This window comes from Scatophagus argus, chromosome 9 (assembly GCF_020382885.2).
Source record: "Scatophagus argus isolate fScaArg1 chromosome 9, fScaArg1.pri, whole genome shotgun sequence".
Lineage (NCBI taxonomy): Eukaryota > Metazoa > Chordata > Actinopteri > Scatophagidae > Scatophagus > Scatophagus argus.
The window spans coordinates 20,996,597-21,019,541 of NC_058501.1; the positions used below are offsets into that span (position 1 = coordinate 20,996,597).

The 22,945-nt window shown below is 39.1% G+C and overlaps 2 protein-coding genes and 1 long non-coding RNA gene across 6 annotated transcripts; all 3 read right to left on the reverse strand.

Moving 5' to 3' along the window:
• Positions 1 to 1,101: 1,101 nt before the first annotated feature.
• On the reverse strand, positions 1,102 to 16,927 carry lsr (lipolysis stimulated lipoprotein receptor). 3 transcript variants are annotated; one of them, XM_046399350.1, is made up of 11 exons: positions 16,490 to 16,927; positions 14,840 to 15,169; positions 13,195 to 13,314; positions 12,808 to 12,864; positions 11,534 to 11,680; positions 9,746 to 9,949; positions 9,480 to 9,536; positions 8,549 to 8,665; positions 7,331 to 7,634; positions 2,054 to 2,522; positions 1,102 to 1,847 (listed from the first exon to the last, which is right to left on the reverse strand). In XM_046399350.1, the coding sequence occupies exons 1-11, from the start codon at positions 16,527 to 16,529 to the stop codon at positions 1,812 to 1,814; spliced, it is 1,881 nt and encodes a 626-aa protein (XP_046255306.1). In that variant the 5' UTR covers positions 16,530 to 16,927; the 3' UTR covers positions 1,102 to 1,811. The 3 variants fall into 3 exon arrangements, with proteins under 3 accessions (XP_046255306.1, XP_046255307.1, XP_046255308.1); XM_046399351.1 differs by lacking the exon at positions 16,490 to 16,927 and adding an exon at positions 16,341 to 16,362; XM_046399352.1 differs by lacking the exon at positions 12,808 to 12,864 and having other exon boundaries at positions 16,490 to 16,914.
• Positions 4,464 to 7,324, reverse strand: LOC124064691. Its single transcript, XR_006844301.1, has 2 exons — positions 5,157 to 7,324; positions 4,464 to 4,686 (listed from the first exon to the last, which is right to left on the reverse strand). It is a non-coding gene; the product is annotated as an uncharacterized LOC124064691 (long non-coding RNA).
• A 315-nt stretch (positions 16,928 to 17,242) lies between the features above and the next one.
• On the reverse strand, positions 17,243 to 21,609 carry LOC124064690. 2 transcript variants are annotated; one of them, XM_046399353.1, is made up of 8 exons: positions 21,488 to 21,609; positions 20,917 to 20,947; positions 20,303 to 20,763; positions 19,780 to 19,833; positions 19,274 to 19,540; positions 18,179 to 18,226; positions 18,000 to 18,049; positions 17,243 to 17,688 (listed from the first exon to the last, which is right to left on the reverse strand). In XM_046399353.1, exons 1-8 carry the CDS (start codon positions 21,582 to 21,584, stop codon positions 17,683 to 17,685), a joined length of 1,014 nt encoding a protein of 337 aa, XP_046255309.1. In that variant the 5' UTR covers positions 21,585 to 21,609; the 3' UTR covers positions 17,243 to 17,682. The 2 variants fall into 2 exon arrangements, with proteins under 2 accessions (XP_046255309.1, XP_046255310.1); XM_046399354.1 differs by lacking the exon at positions 21,488 to 21,609 and adding an exon at positions 21,042 to 21,469.
• Positions 21,610 to 22,945: the final 1,336 nt, after the last annotated feature.

Here is a 22,945-nt window from a genome sequence, read left to right on the forward strand (position 1 = left end):
CATTCTGACGCAACAGATCTGAACTTGACTTGCACATGCCACAAACACATAACCACCGTCACAGCTGACAGCGTGTGGTAACGTGGGCATGATTAACACAAACCTCAGTTACTGTAACCTTCCCTCAGTTCAGAGGAGATGTTGGGATGTTGGCTGACGGTAGGAAGGAAGTTACAGTGTGAGGAGACAGCTGCCATGGAGACAGCTGCCATGGAGACACAAAAACAGATACTGGCACACCTAAAGCAAAGGTTAGTTGGAATACAGAACAAAAAAGTGCCATTTTAGAGTACTCTGACTGTTAATTGAGCAACTAAATAATTCCCCTGTGTATTCTTACCTGCTGAGTAATTTCAGGTGTCATCTTTTGTAGGTGTGAACCGATGAGGCATGGGTCACTTCAGAGGAAATGTGACCTGCTGCTTCCTGTGTTAAACACACTTACACTTTAACAAAATATTAAAATGACCCTGATATTCTGTGTGTATATAATATTTACCGTTCTTGGATATTCAATATACACAATCTGAAAGGATAAATTATCAGCATACAGTACAGGCAGGAGTCAACACACTTAAAATATCATGTAATACAATACAGTCGAAATAAATCTCATGTTCTCAAATTTGAACTTCACTCTGAGACTGTGTTAGACAGGCACTGACTGAGCTCTACATGTATTTTTGGAGCTTTAATTTGTAGTGTTGTTTGAACAGAATATTCCCTACACACAGGTATGATATTGCATTAACATCACTTTTATATTTTGAGTTTCACAGACTAAGCATTTATCATAGATTCTTCTAATGGATTGTGTTTCATTGTACAGTTATTCCTTTTTTTACATCCATCCCAAGTGCCACAACAGACTAAATCAGAGGAACAAAAAGTAAACAATGAACTCCAAATAACCAAAAATCACAACTTAAGCGTTTAAAGCATTCAACTGTTCCAAATCCAACAGCAACAAACAACTTTTGTTATCCCAAATTCAAGAGAAACACAGACTTAAGTCAGTAAAAACACTATTAAAAATCTACCGTGTCGTCAAATTACAGAGTAGCACAACGGGGTCATCTAGTGGTAAAGCACAAACAAATGACCTGATAATAGAGACTTTTATTGTAAAATTATTAATTCATCACATCACAATTAACATCTACATTTTCAGTGTATTTGTGTTCAGCTGTACAATATACTGCAGGCTAAAACTGAAATTTTGTGTAAAAATAGAAAGAATAAAGAATAAAATGTCAGCACTGAAACACATACTACAACCGAGACAATTTTGTTCACCAGGTTTCTAAAGCAAAGATAAAATCAGTTCCTTTAAATGTACACGTTTCTTACAAAAAAAACAAGTCATTCTTTCAAAAGTGAAAAGCCACAAAAATGTCTAGACCCCTACAAGTCTACATCAGTAGCTGACTACTAACTGCTAACTGAAACTACGTGAAGGTTAAAAACGTTAGTAATTGGAGCATGCTTACTCATCAAGGTGTACACACCTCACAGTCACTTATTTATCATCTTTCACATCAACAAGTAAAATTCTGTACACTCTAAAGGCACTTGTGGCAGCCACAATGTTTTATACATGAAAAGGTACCAAACATTTCATATGTGCACGTCTTAAAAAAAAAAAAAGTACTCATACACATTCAGCATCAAATCCTGATAGGTTTGCACTAAATTATGCAACATAAAAAATAATAATAATGATAATAATCAGCACAGCAAATTATAAGTATGCCTTATATTTACAGTCAAAGCTGCATTACTGGACAGGTTTCTCCATGTCATGATTGGGTTTATACCACCAGGCTCTCCCGACTCACAGCTCCGTTCTGTAAGAAAAGCAAAAATGAAACAAAACTAAAGCCTAATTAATGGCTTTGAATGAACTAATTATATGCTACATCATATCACTTATTGCTGTAGTTCAAATTCCTCTAAACCTGATGTAGTTTTTTGCCTCAGAGGAATAAGGGTTGTGACATCTATTCTCTTTCAAACTGGTGATGTGTACAGATGCTCTTTGGCTATGACTCACCTTTCTGAGGTTGCTTCTCTTTGAGGACGACACACTTTCATCATCACTGTATGGTGGAGGCGGGGGAGGGGGAAAGTCATCACGGTGCCCTGGGTACCCAGACGGCGGGTTCTTAGGAAGAGGTGGGGGCCCACGTGGCGCCCTCGCCCGATCCGAGCGGTCGCTCTCACTGTCTAGTCGGTCCCGGCTGCGTGCCCTCTGCTGCTCGCCCATCTTCTTCCTCTCCATGGCTTCTCGCAGGAAGCTGTCGTCATAATCATCTCGCCGGCCCCTGGCACCGCCGCCAGTCCGGCTATCCCTCTCCAGGTCCATCAGATCATCACGGCTGCGGCTGCGTCTCCCTGGGAGGCCACCGTAGGCCCCTCCACCTTCCCTCCGCCGATCATCTGGGGAGTAGTCACGTTGTCTACGGTCGTCAAAGTCACGGTCGAAGCCGCTGCGGGCACTACTGCTCCACCCGTCATCCGAACTACAGACACAGAACGCAGCAAATTTAGGGGAAACTGAAACATACTGCGGCTGTGCCTCTGTTATTACATTAGCTGCTGAAGGGAAAACGGGTTTTACAGTTAAGTCTAAACCTCATTTCCCTCCAGTTTCAACCATAGTTGAGGTTTACCTTAAACCACGCAACTTATTAGAATCAAGAATCAAGAATCAAGAGTCTTTACTGTCATTATGCAAGCATAACAAAATTTTGTAAAGATTCGCGGCTCAATTGCACACATATAAACAGCAGCAAAATTTAAAATGAACACTTAAGAAAATTATCAAAAATATCAAACACAAAGTACAGTGAAGTGAATAAAGTGCACTTAGTGACAGTCTATGGCGTGCTGTGAGTGTTTGATTGTGTGTGTATGTGGCTGGGGTGGGGCAAGTGTGAAGCCCTGTAGAGGGGTGGGATGTGAGTGTGAGATGTGTTACTCCTGTTACCTTGCAGGAATCACCTCAATGGACTGCATTAAACAAGACAACTGACAAAATGCAAACAAGACAATCACCAGACCCTCTAGAGAAATCTGCTGTGTCAAATTTCTGGAAACTTTGTGGCTACCTTAACTTCACAAACAACTCAGCTCATATTTTTCCACAGCAAAGTGGAACTTTCCAATTTTGAAGCCATCAAACATAATTATGGAAGAAATACATATGCACATGTTTTCTTTTTGACACACTAACTTAGAATAAGGTGTTAATTTGTAATCAGGTTTTATGAACATTAACTGACATTTAAATAGTTGAGGCCATAAATTCCAACACTTTATTTCACATATAACAGCATTTTCGAGTTCCCTCAACAATTAGCAAAACAATAAACTAATAGATTAATTTGCCAACTGACACCACTTTAACTATTTGCAGAAAGAAATGGGAAAACTAACTCACAGCCAGGCCTGGAAATAACTTTTAGGGCAAGACCTTTGGCTTTGGCCTTTGAAAAATACATTTATTTTGTCATCACAGTCAAAATGTAGGGCACAGAAGCCAAAACCAATGAACAACTACATTGTATGACATCAAATCTGTGAATACACTGCAGAGCACACAGCTTTCATGACACCATCAAGAACATCATGTTTAGGAATGTAGTTTAAAAACATGAACATAAAGGGCAAGCATTTACTGCATAGTACTGCCAGTCCGATCACCAATCAGCCGCTGTCCGCCATCAATACAAACACACATTATTATTAACATGAAGATTCTGTGGTGATAAAATGTTAAACAATACACATACAGTAATTGAATTAAAAAGTAGATCCCTATAAGAACTATGGGTAACACTTTACTTCACAGGTGAGTACACACATTCATAGCAGCTGTCATAAATTGCACTGCGTTGCATTCATGACTGTTTCATAAGACATGGCAACATTCATAGCCAAGCTTTCATAAATGTGGAACACAGAATGGCGATACCTTGTCAAAATAAAAGTCCAATGATCTCAAAGCAGCATTGCCGTTTCTGTTTGAAACCCGTTACCTGATCGTGTCACATCTGAGTCAATGGAGAAAGAGAGATGGAACATGGGCAAAAATATCATTTTTATGTTTCATAAAAATGCTTCTGTTTTATAATCTAACCTTTGCAGGTAATTCTCATCTTTTGCTCCTTTGCCTACACTCAAATGGGAATGTCCAACCGTTCCAGGGTCCACAAATACTGGCTCAGCTCAATGTAGTTTACCTCCCAGTGTTAAACTCAGAGAAGTGACTATGAATACTTCAAAACTTGTATGGTAAAGTGACATTTGAGGTTGACTTCATAAGATAGTCATGAAATATTTACAAAGGCTGGAGAAAATTAATTTAATAGTATCCTTTATGCAGATTACTGGATGTAATTTTAAAACCTTTTCCATATTAAAAATATTAATGATTAACACAATATTGCACAAAAGTGTTTAAGTACACACAACCATGTTTCCACCCAATTGTCAGGCTCTTTTTACAGCACAAATTAAATGGGCAACAACATTGTATCAACAATATGACAAGAACAAGATATGAACTGAACTGAAAAAATAAGTAAATAAATAAATAAGAATTTTAAAAAAAAGATTAAACGTTATCCTCAGAACTAATTGTTATGGAGGCGTTTGAGGTGGTGATATCCGTTGGTCTTGGATCTGCAATAAATACGCAAAAATAATGTAAATAAACAAATGGCATTACTCATTACAATAGAAGCAATTCCATAGAAAGCGGACCTTTTATCTTGTATCTTGTCTAATTAATAACGCAAGGTGCTGGATGACCCAATTCCCTCCTGGAGAAATTCTCTCTCTCCCAGGTATGTATGCACCCATCTATCTATCTATCTTAATGTTAACTACCTTTGCAATTAGCTCACTTGATCAATAATGACATCTAACAAAACTTGCTAACCAACTAGCTTGCTAATTATCGAACAGTTAGGGTTAGCGACTAGTTGAGTTAATGTTAGCATGAATCCACACTAATGTTAAATATGAAAGCCGCCAACTATAATTCAATTACAGCTTCATCCGGAACCATTCAGTGCCTTACGATAGTTTCCTACTTAAAATTTATCCCAAGGAATGCACTAGAAAGGGTAAATTGAGATAATTTCACCTACCACTGAAACACGATCCAGCTCTGGCGAATGCCGAAGTCAGAGAGAAAGTAATTCCAAGTAGCTCGATTAGAAAGCACGTCAGAAGCGTAATGCAGACGCATGCGCACAAGGGTATTGGTGGAACATCGCAACAGAGCGGCAATGACCAACTTGTTGGACTTTTATTTTGACAAGTTATCGCCATTCTGTCCTCCACATTTACAAAAGGTTGGCTATGAATGTTGCGTTACGTCTTACGAAACAGTCATGAATACTTTGAGAGCTGCTATGAATTGTTATGTACTCATCCGTCTAGTAAAGTTTTACCCAACTATGATAAGCTAATAATTCCCTTTGTGTCTGCAAAAAACACATCACTTGGGAGTCACAAAACATAAAGTGTCATATGCTGACAGTGAGTTCAGTGTCAAAATAATCCGTAAAGATAAAGTGTATTTCTGTTCAAATTTATCAGATTGTGGATGTGGTCACCTCAGCTCCCACCCTCCGTTGGTTTGCTGCACTGCTTTAGCGGGGGAAGACCGTCAGAGTAAGGGACGGGTCAAAAATTAAGATTCATGCTGGTTGGTGCGGATGTGTTTGTTTAAGACACTATTAATACACCATGTAGCATCAGGGGAAAAAAAATAAGGTGCGCAACTTCTGGACAAACTGACAGTGAGTTTACGGTGTCCTTTCGGAGTGTACTGAATCATTACTGTAACGTGAACGGCGCGTTATCAACCACCAAACCACAGAGAAAACCAGCGAGTTTCCATTTTAGTTTAAGGATACAAACTTGTTTGTTCTTACATTACACTTTTTTGAAGGCTCCGACTTTTACATTTCCATTGCTTCGACTGCACAATGAAAGAATGACTCCGCACTTCTGTATGAAATATTGCATGGAAAAAGAAAGAAGATTATGAGGGACAAAAACGGTGATTAAGCAGGATCCAAAAAGGGGCTCTCCCTGTCTATTTTTCTAATAAATGGCAAAGCAGCAGCCGTCTGGGAAACCCCACACATGACATCCTACCTACGCAGGAGGCTGGCCTCCACCTTCATACATACTATAGTGAAAGAAACTTTGGAGTGCTACACTGTAGTTATCACTGTGTCAGTAACAATAACGTTGAATGCATTTGACACAATTTGATACAAAATTTGATATAGTATATTTTTTAAATAATTAGGATTAAAATGTGTGCAAGTGATATCTTGCAGGTGAATATAAACAAGTATAAACACAAAGGTATTTCATTTGGCGTTTTCTGCACAAAGAGGAACAATCATAACATATTAACATATACAGTTGTCTCTCAAATTCCTGTTAAACTTATTGCCTGTACACTTTGTACAGCACACACCATGTGCTGAATGGCAGCGGTGAATGGCTAATGGAGGCAATCATCGAGAAATCTTAATTCAGAGTAAGCAAGCTTAATAAAATACTTTTTAACATTTGAATTGAGAAAATATACTTTTTTTTTTTAACTGTTTTCAATTTTAAATAGCATGAAAATAACTGCAAAACCATATTTTGAACTTCAAAAGTACCCTTTTTTCCGATCCACCCGTAACAAGGGGATTCATAGTGTGATCCAACAACAAGCCCACACAGGAGAATCTGTCTCTGACAGTGTCTCTCACGATATGAATAATTTTAGCTTACCTTTAGAGAAGGAGGGACTTTTATCAACTCATTTAAGCTCCTTTAAGAAACAGAGCCTTGGTATATTATCAGCTATCGCTAGCTTCACTGGTCCTGCTAGACGGTGACAACATGACCAAAAAGAAGTGAACTACACTTTAACGCATATGATGGCCCATTTACATTGCTGTAACTATCACAGAAGCGACTGCCCTTTAAGCAGAAAAGCTTACAGTGAAGATAATGTTTTTGTTACCTGAGCAAAAAAAAAAAAAAAAAAATCATTGTTCAGGTAACAATGTTCAGCATTTAATGTTTAAACTTAATATCATTTTCTGAAGAAGTAGCCAAACTGAGCTGTCAGATGGAGTGTGTCTACGTTTTCTTTTTTCAGCTGTTGCATAAACTTCTATACTTGGAGTCAAAGCTGAGTGAACCGAGCCACATAACAAGTGACTGTAGCTCAAACCAGATAAATGATCACCTGGTCCATCATATAACAGTAATAAGGAAGTCTTTCTTATAGGGAAATAGGACTCACCCCCTTCTGCCTCTGGGCTCTTCTTGGCGCCGGTATGGTGGATAGTCATCTCTGTCAGAACGCCGTCCAATGTCGTCAAGGTTGTCCATGGAGCGAGCACGTACACGATCCCCCATGTACCTTCCTCCTCCACCGCCACGCGGGTTGTCATCACGGCGGCGGCCTTGCTGAGAAACACTGCTGATGGTGCTCATGGCTTCATCGCGGTCATAAACTGTGGCAAGAGCTGGCGGCTGGGAACGTCCTCCACGACCTCGAGGATCCAAGCCATCATGTAAGGAAGTGACTTCACTCACATTATCCACTGAGGGGGAAAAACAGAGAAGAAGAGGTGGTAGGTAGACTAGAGGGAATTAAATAGTGAAACTAAAGCCCAATTAACATCACAAGGGAAGGTGGGAATGAAATATTTCATTCATCACGTTTTTTTGCCATCAGGAAATTACAGGATATGGTCAGTATTGTATAGTTACATTCAGCAGGAGAAAGTCAAAAGAGAGGTCCAAAAGCCTTGCTAGGGGGCATGGGAGAGTTGAAGAGGAGGTGAATCTGACTCATTCCCAGAGTCATAACTCGCTAAAATCTTAGCACAGACATATGGATTTATTCAGTGTGAGTTACACTTCCTGAGGATCATTTTCTGCGATGCCCATCACAAATAGATGTCTGTAAAGCCTCTTAGAAATCATAGGAAAAAAAGATTATTCAGAACTTGCCTGAGAATTTTCACATTTTTAAGTTTTCATCAGTATCAAAGTAATCCTGTGATAGCTGTCATTGCATGACTGGGCACACTGCAAACAGGAACCGCTAACCACTGATTCTTTTAATGGTGCCAATTTCCCATGTAAATGTAAACAGACGAATATATATACTTATATATATATATATATATATATATAAAAACAGCTGTCAAAAGGAAATACTAATGCTGACATTAAAAAGGGGAATTAAATAAGGTTTTATAGGGTTTTGTTCTTAGCTAAAACTCAAGAGATACACTTAAAGATACAAAAGATTCACGCTACAGGAGGGCCCAGCGAGCTCACTGAAAAACAGGAAGTAATTGTGGCTGGAACTACTCTCACAGGCAGTAGATGGCTGCCTCAAACCCTTGGCGCCTGTCAGCAGAATGTGATTTATTTTCTCAAACTGAAGTCGGAGGCACATGACGAATGCAGCTGTAAGCAAAAGAGCAGGAAGTGATCAGTGACTCACAGCGGGTGTAGTTTGCAGGTCTGGCTGGGTCAAATTTGGAAAGTTCCTTCTCCATATAGTAAATGGCACGTGTGGCGTTCCCTTCAGGGTCCACCTGGATACGATATCCACTGCGAGCTGGTGGGACGAAGAAAGACGTGAGCTTTAAGCTTCTGCACCTTCAAGTAAAAACAACACTGCTGCCATGCAAGAAGTAACCACACACTAGCAACCACACACCTGATTAGAGCACCTTAACATCGGGTATTTACTGATTCCAAATGTGAGTCTGATCCAATACTCAGATTTACTGAAATGCTAATTTCATGTGCAGAGACGGAGGAATTACTCAGCTCTTCTAGAAGACCTGAGAATGCATATTATATTCCTGCATTACGTTGATTAATGTATTAATGTGTATTAATGTGTACATCATGACAAGGTGATTTTGATCACTTCTGATAGGAAGCTTGTGAAATAAGACTAATAATCTGAGCCTGCAAAGCAACTGCAAACTTAAGTAATCAAATGTAGTGGAGTAAAAAGTTTAATATTTGAAGCCAAATGGAGTTGAGCAAAAGTGTCAAGTAGTGGAAAATAGAAATGCTAAAGTAAAGTACACATAGCCACTTAATCCACGCTGGAACAAAACTATTAGTCTGATAAACTTTAATTATTTATATGATATGATGTACCACTCTGATGAAGTTGTGGCAACTACAGAAGCACCAATTGGGCAGTGACATCAAAATCATCGAATCAGAGTCATATGTGCCGGGGGGTACTAATTGCATATAGCAATTTTCTTTAAAAACGTTAAAAAAGTCTGACAGTATTGTGTGCAACTGAAACACAACTTTGTACCCACTGAAGAGTGAAAATCTCTCTAAGGGAAAAGATGTGAATGTGGAAATGTCACAATACATGAATGCAAATTGTGGAATTTACTCACTGTTTTCTGCTCTACTGTCTTGGTCATGCAGCAGAGGCACCTGGGAACCCTGCCCCACTGCACAAACACAACAACGCAAGTATAAACAAGTCAATGCCGAATACATTAAACAAATCAGATAGGAGATTCCACGGTGTCATTTTGAAACTCTCTGAACGGCCACCAACATTTGCTGTTCCTTCGCGTTGCAATGCATTGCAAAAATTACTACAGACATGACTCATATCTGTCTTAATCAGGACAGAAATGACAGATGTGACCATCACCTGAGCTGGCCCCATCGTAGTCTCGACCGTAACCATTCTGGGGTGGGAGGACTCCAGCTCCATTGGGTAGGGGGAGCAGGGGCATGCCAGGCTGGTTCATCAGTGGGCCACCGTATGCTGGCTGGGCATACATACTGGGAGCATAGATGGTGGGTGCATATTGGCTGGGCAGCCCTTTCTTCACTGCTTTTCCTGCCTCGTACACTGTGAAATAATGGAAGACAGTTAACTAAAGTGGAAAGAAAGCATAGCTGCAAAAACACAGTTGAGTGGAGGAACAGTAGAATCACCTTATTAAGCTCCGGCAAAGACAGAAACTAAGGCATAGCATAACATAACAACACATAGCAAATGTTCTGTTTATTTCTTAATAAGAGTTACTCTCATGTGTGCAGCTGCAAACAGCAGCTGGTTAGTTTAGTTCAGCTTACACTGCACCAGACCAACAAATAGGCTCCATAAACTCCACAACCTGTTTGAACAATCCAGGGCACCGCTTCAGAGAGCCGGTTTAGTGAAAACTCTGAGTAAGTCAAGCCTGAAATGAGGGAAACTCTGGGTTAACTGGGTCAAACTCAAACCCAGAGGGGCAATTCAAGCCCATTTCAGAAAGAGATGTAACTTATAGCAGTTTTTCTTCAGTATATTTACTTTAATACCTAATTAGCTGACTGAATTATGTTATTATATTTCATTTTTAGCTGTGTCCACGTTCTTTTTTTCTCCCTGGCAAGATTGCACCTGTGATGGTGAATTAATATTTAGGTTCAATACCATTTCACCAGTTTTCAACTGTGAGTGATTAAATACTAAACTTATGCATTGACTCAAGCAGCAATGTTTTTTTCCCACGACTCCTCTCTATATCTCACGGTTGTTGTGAAAGATGTGCTCATACTGAGCAGATGTCTGCATGAGAACTTCAGTCAACCTGCTCAGAGTAGACTGAACTAACTCAAGGCAATTGTTCTTCAAAAGTTCTTCTCAGAGTAAATCAAGTCAGAGTTCTGGGTTTAACTCAAAGTCCAAGTTCCTTTTTGAAACTCGACCCAGATAACCTAAGGACTAAACAAACAAGACAAAGCGTGTTTAGAGGGGCTGATGTGTGATTTTCTTTTTGTTACATTTTGACGGCGATTGTTTCCTGGTGTTGAAAATTATGACTCAAACTGTGAATTGTCTGCATTGTGGTTATCTCGGTCACACACGCTATATTCTCTATAATAAAATACACGCAATCCAGAGTAAGCTGTGCTTCCATTTGAGTTTACTCTGTCCATAAAACCCACCACAAAAGGAGAGTACAACAGCACAGTGAATTCTCTCTTCTTCTTTTTTTAATGTCACATTCGAGCTGGACGTGGAGTGACGTTTTTTTCAATGCGCAAGCCGGTACGATATTCAAATTTTAGCACTGACAATGTAATAAACTGACCTTTATTTGATACTTGAGCCAACTTTTGTAATTACATGCGTTACATTTATGTTGGCAGACTGACAGAACTTATTTCGATCAGCACAAGGTTGAGTGCACATAACGTAAATAGACTTATTTTCCTTTCTTGAACATGCATTTCAACAAACCCCTTCTTCAGTTAATAAATCAAACAAACTAAACCTCTCGAACGTTAAAAGTTCTCTTAGTGCACTTGAGCAGACATCCAGTAACTGAAAAGACATCAACGTGAACCCAGCACACCTACTTGTAATACCCAGCTCTGCGTTGCACGCAGAAAAATAAATTTGACCGGCTTTCCATTTGTTTTCTGGTTGCTTTTCATTACTTACATGCTCGTGGGCAGCAGCAGCGGTTGGGGCAGCACGGGCAGCTGACGTAGCAGCAGCAGGTGTGTGGACAACACTGACACCAGCAGATACCGATCAGGAGCAGCAACAACAGGAAGCCCAGAACCACCAAAACAACCAGGAGCCAGTCTGTGAAGGCCAGCCCAGAGTGCATTAGACACATTTATAACAAAGATTTATCTCAACAATCCACAATACCTGATTTTGCTCTTTTAACAACAAAAGGCCAGAAAATAAGTTTTTATTCCTATAATAGGGACCAATTGCCATTATCACTGTCACAATACGATTTTGACTTAATTTAATTTGGGGGTGAAAATCACATCCCCAAACAACAAATCAAGTTAGATAACAAACTGTCACCTCTTTAACACATTGATAATTGTGAATAATGGTGACCGGTTAAGTGCAATTTCAAAATAAAGGCGGATCTTAAACGTGAGGATTGATGTTTTCAATTTGCACTGCTGTTTATTGAGTAAATCTCAGTTTTAATTTTTTTGTCACTGAATGTTGAGATCAACAAAACATGCTGGTTACAGTGGTAACTTTTAAAGGGTGGTCAGACCGGTAGAACTAGTTCTGTTTGCACACAGGACATGTTTCACACTGCAAGTCAGTTCAGGCAGCAGAGAAACAGAAAACAGCAAAGAGGGGGGAGATGCTCTTTGTTCACATGAACCAGCTCAAATATACTGGAATAGCAGAGCACAATGTAAAAACATTTGGCCGTGTACAGTGATAAGGAAAGGTGTCGCTTTGTTTGCACAGCTGCAGAAAGTAAGTAGCTTAGTTATATTAGGGCAACAGAGATAAGCAGAGATAAGGTGGGAGTGTGAGGTAGAGAAAGCTAAGGAAGGACGTGAACTATAACCCAAGCAGAACAGTTAGGTTCTTAGAAATGCATCATTAAATGTTAACCCACAACAGGAAGTTTAATTGCAGGAGCCTGTTCTCAACATGAGTCATGGCTGCTTTTGCCTGCAACCTCACATTTAGAGTTTGAACTTAGCCAAAGAATCCACTGTGTGTCTAAGCCCTAAATTGTTTCAAATTGTTTAACATAGGAAATATTCCTGAATCTTTTCAAAAAATCTTTTATAAACACCCAAGTGTGAGTGACCTCGAGCGATGTAGTTGTGTCGGAAAAATGTTTGCCAATCCCATTTGCCTCACAGCTAAATCTAATCCTATTTCATACAACCTCCTCTGTGGGACTGAAGCACCACTGAGCTATATCAAAAGTCTTGTACTACCTTCCATAACCAGTAAGTCAATGCCAGGCAGGAGGTCAGTAGTATTTGACTTTCTCTCTGTGAAAGAAAGATAAAGCCACAATTAAAGTGGTATCGGTCTAACTCAACTGCCAACAGCCAACAACTCTAAAGACTAATTCAGAACCAGGATGTTGGCAATTATCCTCTGTGGTAACTGCACATTCACCCACCCACTAGTTCTTTACTTGGAAAATCTGTCAGTCTATCTATCTCCAAGCAAAAACCTTTACTGAAAGCAGAAGTGTGTGTGCATGGGGGGCACAAAAGTGACCAACAAAAAGAGGAAGCGTCGATAGGAAAAACAAGAGAAGGAAATTCAACGAGCATATCAGAATGTTACCACAAACGCCCACGAATGCAACTCACCGAGCACAATTAGCTCTGTGTAGTCTTCACCATTTCCCGTGAGATCCTGGGAAGAGACCACAGAACAAACGTAGACGCCGCTGTCTCCCCATGCCGTCTGCGCAATATTAAGGTCCGCATCTGTCAGAAACAGTAGTTTGATTTTAGTTTTGGCTACAGTGTTAATATCTCTTATCTCTTTGTGTTGCCTCCCACTGTAGTCTCACTTTGTCTTTATAACTATAAAACTAAGGCGTCAGTGTTGTCACTCTTTGCCTCTAGGGTTTTTTTTTTCTCAGCTTGCCTTTGTTTTGATCAGCTGAAACAAAACTACAAAACAAAAAAAAAAAAAGAAAAGAAACAATTTACAGAGCACAATGAATTTACTTTTAAAACTTGCATGAGAAGGATGCTTTAGTTCATTCTTAAAAATTAGATTTTTACCACATTTTTATGAGAGAGGACTGAAACTGTCACATCTTTGTCAAAAGAAAAGCTGGTGGAGACTATTGTAAAATGTTAATATGCGTGGGCTTGTGTGTTGAGAGGAAACACTCTGAAGGCTGGTGGTAGGAAACACAGGCTAAAATGACCAGCAGTTTCTGTTTGAAGCGCCACAGTGAGGGTGGAAGGTGGTGAGTTTCTGTAATGTCACGTGTTAGCAGGCTGACTCACAGGAGTATGGACTGAGCCCCGGGACAATTCAATGTGGACATGAGAATTTTAATATAAATGCAGGTCTTTAAAAACAACTCATTATGATACTTTTGCTCTGCTACTTCAAGGCTGTATCAATTCCTACATTTGTCTTGTTTTAGCTGCATTCTTACTGCTTCAGCCCAGTGGAAGTATAAATTACATTTGACAGCTGAACCGGATAGCTCTTAGTGTAAAAGCCAGTTTCAGTCAACATCAGTACATCAGGTTTCTCATTACAAGAATTTTAACAGGGTGAGCACCCATCCATGCAGAATATACTCAGAAATACACTGTCCTCTGGATGTTTCTTCTCTTTTCATGTTCCTCTTTTTTTGTATGTTAAAAAGAAATTGGTGAATCGCTGTTTCTGCACATGTCTAAGTCGTATATTGACTCAGGAAGAAAGAAACAATTACTTTCAGAGTTGACTTATTTAAAGCTAAGAATTCAGTTTAAAATAGTCTCAGTCAGGATTTATGGCCAAATGTCTGCAAAATATTTATGTAATTATATAAATATATTAATATTGTATCGATAAGGTCTCAGGTGTTTAAACTTTTTCCCTGAAATCAAGTTCAAATAGAGGAAGGTTATCTCATAAAACATCTTGCAGTGCCCCACCAGCAGTAAAAACTCAAAGACATTCAATTTACTATAATGTTTAGACCAAAAAATAAGCAAATTCTCACAACTGGAAACTTTAAGTATCAAATGTTTGGCATTTTGCTTAAGAAAATGACAAACAATTGATGATTACAATGGTTTTCTATTATTATTTTTTTTTAATCATTGCACTTTTATTAAATTATCTTTTCTTGATTTCATGGCATAACTTGTTTTAGATTACAATGACAAAATTTCAATATTTTTAAGTCCAAATCAAGTGAAAAATAAATCCATAAATAATACCCATACTTCAAAATCCACTTCAGACGTGTAGAAAAGTGTGAGTTTTTAATCAACTCACTGTTTATGATGCTGATTTTGCGGCCCTGGTATTCCTTGCCGAGGGAAACAGAACTGCTTTGCTTGGAGGCCACTATGCGTACTGTCCTCTGGCTGTCGGCGCACTCGATGTTGGGGTCGTAGTTGGGGTTGTTCTGGGACAGGATGTTATCTGCACTGCTGGGATTCAGAGCAGCCTGGACGGGGTCCCGGCAATATGATTTATATCTCCACGTGACGACAGGAGGCTGAGTGGCGGTTGTCTGGAAGTCACAGGTGAGGGTGACGGGCTGGAATAGGATGACAACGTACCTCTTAGTGGGGCACTGGACCGAGATGGCCATGGCGGACTCTGCGGAGAAATCAAAAATACTGTTATTTACATTTTATAATATTAAGTAAAGGTTTCTGTTTTGACTCCAAAAGCCCAAGGGTGTGGTATATGACGAACAGTATTTCCTCACTGCTGGTATCAGTGACAGCGGGTGTGATGAGCCACCTCAGACTGTTTAGTTTGACCACAGCTGAATTATGGCGGCTATGCTTTACAGTGAAATGGGAACAGAGCAATAATTGGCATAAGGACACACTAAGGATTTATGGTTTGAGTCTCTTTGTGGACAGTAAGACAAGTATAGATTATTTCTTCATTTTTTATTATTATTATTGTTATTTTGTATGGTGCACAGGAGAGAGAAAAATCCGGAGTCAAATTCCTTGTATGGTCACACGTACTTAGCAAATAAAGCTGATTCTGATTTCTAGCCAGACATGGTATTGGAAGTGTTTGCTTGTTAGCCACAGTGAACTTTTTTTTTTATTTATTTTATCATACTGACGATGATAAGGCTCAGAAAAAGGCAACATAAATTATGGTGCCACAATTGATCAACCAAAAAGTAATAATATGACCGGGAAAACATGGTTTCTATTGGTCTCTTCCTATTGCACGTTTTGTATACTGCTTTTGTAGTATACAGCTATATTTTATTAAGAAACCTAATGTCAAAAAAGACAAATCATCGTCAGTGAGGCTGTAACGGACCCCAGACCACAGAAAACACCTAATATTTGTCTGTTTGAATTGTCTACATACTGTTCCCCCGCCCCCGCATGAGGACTGCGTGAGATCAGACTTCCCCTCCTCCTTTTTCTCTGCTCTTCAAAGGGCCGCGCAGGGACGCTGTCGATGTGTGCTTTCCAGACAATATTCCCCCTTACGACATTTTTCTCCCCCCATTTGTACATAGAGTAATTAAGTCAGCTCACATCTATTTTAATAATGGAAAACTTTCCATATTTAGACCTAACATATTCATTACAGTACCGCAACAGCTGTAAACATAATACTACATAACATCAGCAGCACAAAGTTAGAGCCAAATGGAAATGAGCAGTGTAAAACAGCTAGCCCACCAGTTTGTTGCTATAACACGGCGTTGTGGTTCAAAATGCTTGTATAATGAACTACTACCAAACTACTACGGTTTGATAACATACTAAAATATAAAATAACCCCTTACATGATCATTAACAGCTGATAATCCCTCAAAATAAGTGGCAAAACTGAGAAAAACTCGAGAAGCCCTATCAGCATTAACAACAGACTTTTCACGGAAGAGGGCCCACCCTGTTTGGTTTAAAGAAAAAAAAATAGAAGAGGCCAACTTACCTGTTGCCATTAAAGCGGCGATGATTAACGTCCAGAACATGTTTAATCCTCTTTCGTCGGAGTCTCAGGCGACTTATCTTGATATTACTTCGTCAAATATACACAATAAAATTCAAATTTTATAATATCCAGCGAAACTGCAGTTTTCCTCAGCCAGGTAGTTCCAGCTCCATTTCGTGTCTTCGCACATCGGTGGAGAAGGGAGTACCTGAACGCCCCACGTCAGCCGCGCAGCCAACAGGTGAGGAGCCTTCAGCGGCAGGTTGCGAAACACAAGACTGTGCAAGTTTTTTAGTTAGGCTTTTTTTTCTTTGTTAGCGGAGGATTTGATCACAAAGAGTTTTTGTAAAATGTAGAACCGTTCCTTGGCACTCTTTCTGTTCCCTAAAATAAAAACGTGACCAAAAAAAACCCCAAAAAACATGTTCTAACTACCCGTTTGTTACGAGTAGATGGTACGGTCCAGACACTGATTAACACCATGAAAACATTGTTAATTTTCAACCTGTCGGAGGGAGGGAGGGTGTGTGCGCGTCTGTATTTATACATTGCGACATTTATATTATGATTGTGACATGGGCCACTCTGAGTACTTGAACTTTCGGTATTTTAGGTGTATTGTAGTTCCTAGTAGGCTTTGCATTATACATTATAGTATTTGTACTTTCGTGTAAATTGAAGATCTGACTCGTTGATCCACAATTCACTATGGCCTGACAGTATTTGTGTTATAAATAATGACAGCACCATACATCATTTGAAGCACTTTTAAATAAGGCAGCTGATAGATACACAAGGCCCTTTTTTTTTGCAGTAAAGCTTAGAAATTTCACACATCATTATCATATTTCTTCTCAACTATCAAGCAGAGCTGGCTCATCAAAAAAGCAGCTAGCTGATCAACTTTGATAATCGATTAATCGTTTAAGTCATTTTCAAGAAAAAAAAGGGGTCCAAGGAGTGTTGAATGTTGATGAATCTGATATTTGATCACATAATTTTGGACATCCAAACGATTCCTCGATTAATCAAGAAAATAATCATCAGATGAGTCAATAATGGAAGCAGTAGCGTTACAGCCTTATTATCACCCTAAAGCAGCAGTTCTACCGTTAAAAAATACTCTACAAAGCTATTTTCTTTTTTGTATGGCTTGATCTTCATTGTGTAGAGTTCTTCACTGTTGACTAGTTTCAGTCCTATAAAAAAAAGTATGAAACAGTTAAAATTATTCAGATTCCAGTATAATGAGCCTCCTGTATTTTTTTTAAAATAAGTATTATAAACTCCTGCTAATCTGTTCATTGTCTTTCTTACTTGCTGTAAACTCCATTGGAGACACAATGTTTTAGTCCTAGATTGTAGGTGTGTGTGTGTGTGTGAAATTAAAATTAGGTGTGTAAAAAAAAAATCACTTCAGTGACTCATGCAGAAACACAATTTAAGATAAATCTGTTCGTCTGTTTCACAGTTGTTTGTGTGATCAGTGAACATACCAAGTCACACTTACTTGACTGCAGATTTTGTAGATCACTGCTGACACTGCGATCACAAACAGGGCTGCAAAGTGAGAACACAAGGCCATCGTGTTGGGTCAAGGCAAAATAAGTAAAGAATCTGGTTTTGTTTAAAGTCACTTCATTAATGTCGGTGTTAAACTGACGTTCGGTTCTTGTGTTAAATACATACCAAAGCTGGGAATCAACCCATGAGAGCCACAGGTTGGCTGCTGTGCACCTGAAGAAGAAGAAAGATGTTGAAACTGCATCAGCTACACCACAAAACCACTTGATCAACGCTTTAATGCATTTTATGTGTAATAATAATAATAATAATGTTGTTTGTAATGTTTCCTGATGACAGACACAAAGTTCCAGATATAAGTAGCGTATACACGGTATAATAATATAAATAGTAAGAGACTGTTGTACATGTTAGGTAAAATTATCCTTAAGTTATCATCGACTATCATTTATTGATAAATCTGAGTAAAATTTGTTCTGTACACTTAACCTGTGCAGTGCCCAAGGAGCCCAAATAAGCATCAGTTTGGTATTTTACAAATGAAAAGATAGCCAGCAAGATATAAATGAGTTATATAAATCTGCCATATTATATGCTGTGGGTAATGTTAACTCTGTTGCCAATTTATTAGGTACCCTTAACTCAAACTTAGAACGAGAGTTTTGCCATAACTTCATGAAGGTATTTAGCCTTCCCCCATCCATGTAAATACTCCACAGAAACACCATTCCACTCAGCGGCACCACTAACTATATCCGTCCAAATGACTACCGATCAGCCACAACATTAAAACCACTGACAGGTGAAGTTAATAGCATTGATCATCTGGTTCTGGTAATCATGTGGACTCACCACCCACCTAAACATCTCAGACCAAATACACCCCCTCATCTGGCCTTGAATGTCTCAAGGACCACAACAATCCAACATTTTGATGTCGATGCCACCTGCTTAACATTTTAAACAGCACTGCTGAATTAGACTTTTTGGTTTTAGATGTGTAAGCGGTCATCTGCTATTTGTACTATGTACTGCATACTGTATTCGGATCACAAGACAAGACAGAATCCATAGTAGGAGCACATGACTTCCGTTTCAAACTAGGGGAATACCAAACTCCATTGACTGTATTCTTTTGGGTGCACAGTCATCAAAATTTAGGCCATTTTGTAACGCAGATGCCTTTTGACCAGCAACTACTAAAAAAAAAAAAAAAAAAAAACACCAGCAAGTCACGTCTAATGTTCCTGTAATACATACCAGGTTTAGGAATGCTCACTAATTTCAGTACTTCTCCATCACTGTCTTCCACCTCCATTGGTGTAACACCCTCAGGGCAGGTGATGGTGATGGCGTTGTTGAGGTCACAGCAAACAGTACAAGTCGGAGGAGCTGGTGGAGAGATTTTGCAGCACCCTGGAAATGCTTGATCGAGAGCTCGTTGGTACAAAGTAGTGTCGCTATGGCCATATATGGTCATTAAGTTATGGCACCTGTCTTTATCCACACAGGTAAAATACTTAACTTCTGCCAAAACAGAAAAAAACAACTCTGATGAGTAACATATCAAATCAGCACAGGTGAGTCAGTCAGCAGGTTTACAAAAAGTCTTTCATCACGCCTTTGACTGGTGAGCACCTATGACTCATAATACAAGGAATAATGTGTGTGAAGCACATTTTGCAAAGGACATTTCAGATAATCGAAATAAAGAATTAAACTCAGGGATGCACATTGCTGTGTGATACTGATGTGTATTCACATACCATGAGAGCCCCCCGCGCCAGGAACGCTGAACAGCATCCAACATAGCAGGTAGACTGAAAGCACAGACCAAAAAAAAAAAAAACACTATGATAAAATAACAATTTTAAAAATGTATTATTGTCATGAAGTGGTAAAACATGTACTAACACAGTTGTAATGAGTACCTCACATTGTAACCGAGATACAGGAATAACATGATATTAATATACTCAGTCTAACACAATCCAATATAAGCACCTTTAGTATCTGTATACTGTTTATACATTTCTGACAGTGACAACAGAACCTGAACAGGATAAACTTCATAAAGGCAGAATTTGTAGCATATAGAGTTATTGGATTGATTTGCAGTAGATTGTACAGATGCACCTAACAAAGCATCCACTGAGTGTATACTACTTAATTAACACACAGATGTATATATCATTGCATGTTATTTCAGATTGAAATTGTAAAAATAGGATATATTTCCTAAACATATTAGGGAGAATTTATGATTAATAAAAATAAAGATTTATTTACATTTCCGCATCCTCCCCGCTCTTTTCCTGTGGTGTCTGCTGTTCCTCCCCACTAGAGGAACCAGCCTGGGGCCATCCGGTTTTTCTGTCTTTCCACCTGTGTCCCTCTCGGTGTCTATGATGTTGTTATCTCCACCTCTGTCCTCTGCATCTGACTCCTCCTGAGCAATGACAGTTGAACTGGGTATGATCTCAGCAGTTTCCTCTTCTGGGTTGTTCTCTGAAGGGGCGGCTGGAGTGTTGTTTTCTGGAACCACCACCTCACCAGCCTTCAAAGAATGTGAATCTGCATGTTCAAACCCTGATGGGTGTGACCACATCTTCTGCTCAGGGAGCTCAGTGTTGTCCAGTTCCTTCTTAGGAATGGGTGTCACAAAGCTGCTTTTATCAGCTGGAATCAGACCACGTTCAGTGTAGTTATCACTGAACTTATGCTCCATGTCGGAGGAGAGGCCAGCATCTCTGCAATGTGGGCAAAAAAAAAAAAAAGAAAAAGAATGCTTCCTTTACAAAATTAATTTTCTTAGCAAATACAATAAGTAGCTGACATCAGATGACTTACTGAGAGTGATATCATATCTTTAAAGAACAAAAAGAAGACATTTAAAAAATTACCCGCTTTCCTGCATGTGGAGACCTTGGCCGCCTTCAAGTGCAAAACAGACAGAAAGTGAATAAATTAAGCGATCAATAATATTTACAAAACTACGTTTTTAACTTAAATTGTTATATTTACTTACCCGAAAAAAATACTAGGCAGGCGTATTGTTTGCTTACTTTAAAATAATTTCTTTATCTGATAAAAAGTCGACACAAACAAAGTCTAATTTTGATCCCTGGTACTTAGACAAAACCGGAATAGTCCAAATGCTAGCAAACTACAACAAACAGCAACCTGAGGAATTTGTGCTGCTAATTTCAAAGTTTTTTTAGTGGCGCCATTTCAGCTATAAAAATATGAAAGAAATAATTTCTTCGGTCAATGAAGTTAATAAAACTTGCAAGTTGATCAAAAACTATGTGAGTTTTGTCCTCAGAGGTTGCAGACTGAAAAGCTATCTTAGCACATTTGCAGGCCGAGAATGAATGAAACAAACAGGAAGACCTAAAAGAAGAGCAGTGAAAGAAATTTCCTGTTGCCCATGTGAAGCAAACAAATGATGGCATTTGAATAAACTAAACTTACTTTCTTGCTGAGGATGGAAAAGATAATCCGTCGGTTGGGTCATTTTCTGAGAATGAGCCGCGGCAAGAAGATCAGTTGCTGTGGGCAAAGCAGTCATAAGATTACTCAGGAAGCTGCGCTTTTTTTTTCTCGTTGTGTCATCGCCCAGCTACAAACTAAATATGATGCAGGAACTCCATCTGGTGGTATGAATTCCTCAGTGGGAGAAGGGTGTGTTTTTTCTTTGACTTTTGCTTGGCCATGTCAGTCCATTATTAAAGGATTAGCGTTAACTCATGTCACAAACATGTCACATTGGATCACTTCCTCTTTCTTCTTAATCCCTTTCATTTTCATTCAGTTATGTTCTCTGTAGAAAATAAGGGAGGGAAACAGATATCCTATCTCAAGTGGTCATTTTAGATTCATTTGAGAGTGGGTTCAAAGGGAGCAACAGAAAAACAAGAAAAGAAACTCTGTCACCTTTGAATAAACAGTTGTTTCAGTCTCAGATTAGACTCAGATTGGTCTGAGGGGCAGGACTGTGGAAAGGTCACCTGATGTATGTAGGTATCACACTGAATTCATTGTGAAACAACAACAAATCATTTTGTTATGTACCTCAGATGTTATAACTACCACACCTCTGGGATGAAAGCACACCGAGAACTGCATGATATGGATATAATGCATGATATGGATATAATGCATATATATATATTTTTTTTTTTTTTTCAAGATGACGCTGCAGGAGCAGCAGCAAGTGGTGGCAGCTCTGCCCCCTATTCTCTTCTTATTATCTCTATATTTTTCTTTTTGTACTATCTATACTATATATATATATATATATATATATATATATATATATATATATATATACAGTATATATATATATATATGTAACTGTTTTTGCACACTTTTTGCACTCTTTTTCTAAAGTTCATCTTAATCTTAATCTGAAGTACTGGGACACCTGACCATCACACCAACAGGGACTTTAATGACGTCTCATTCTAAACACACAGACAACTTAGCAGCTCTAACAGCTTACTCTTCTGTGAAGGCTTTCCACAACATGTTGGAGTGTTTCTGTGGGAATTTGTGCCCATTAATGCAGTAGAGCATTTGTGAGGTCACACACTGATGTTGGACCAAAAGGCCTGGCTCACAATCTCCGTTCCAGTTCATCCCAAAGGTGTTGGATGGGGTTGAGGTCAGGGCTCTGTGTGGGCCAGGCAAGTTCTTCCACACCAAACTCATCCAACCATGTCTTTATGGAGCTTTAATTTGTGCACTGGGGCTCAGTCATGCTGGAATAGAAAAGGGCCTTCAACAAACTGTTGCCCCAAAGTTGGAAGCATAGCATTGTCCATTGTCTTGGTATGCTGAAGCATTAAGATTTCCCTCCTCTGGGAGCAAGAAGGCTCAGCCCAACCCCAGAAAAACAGCACCATACCTCTCTTGAATTCAATTAAAAAA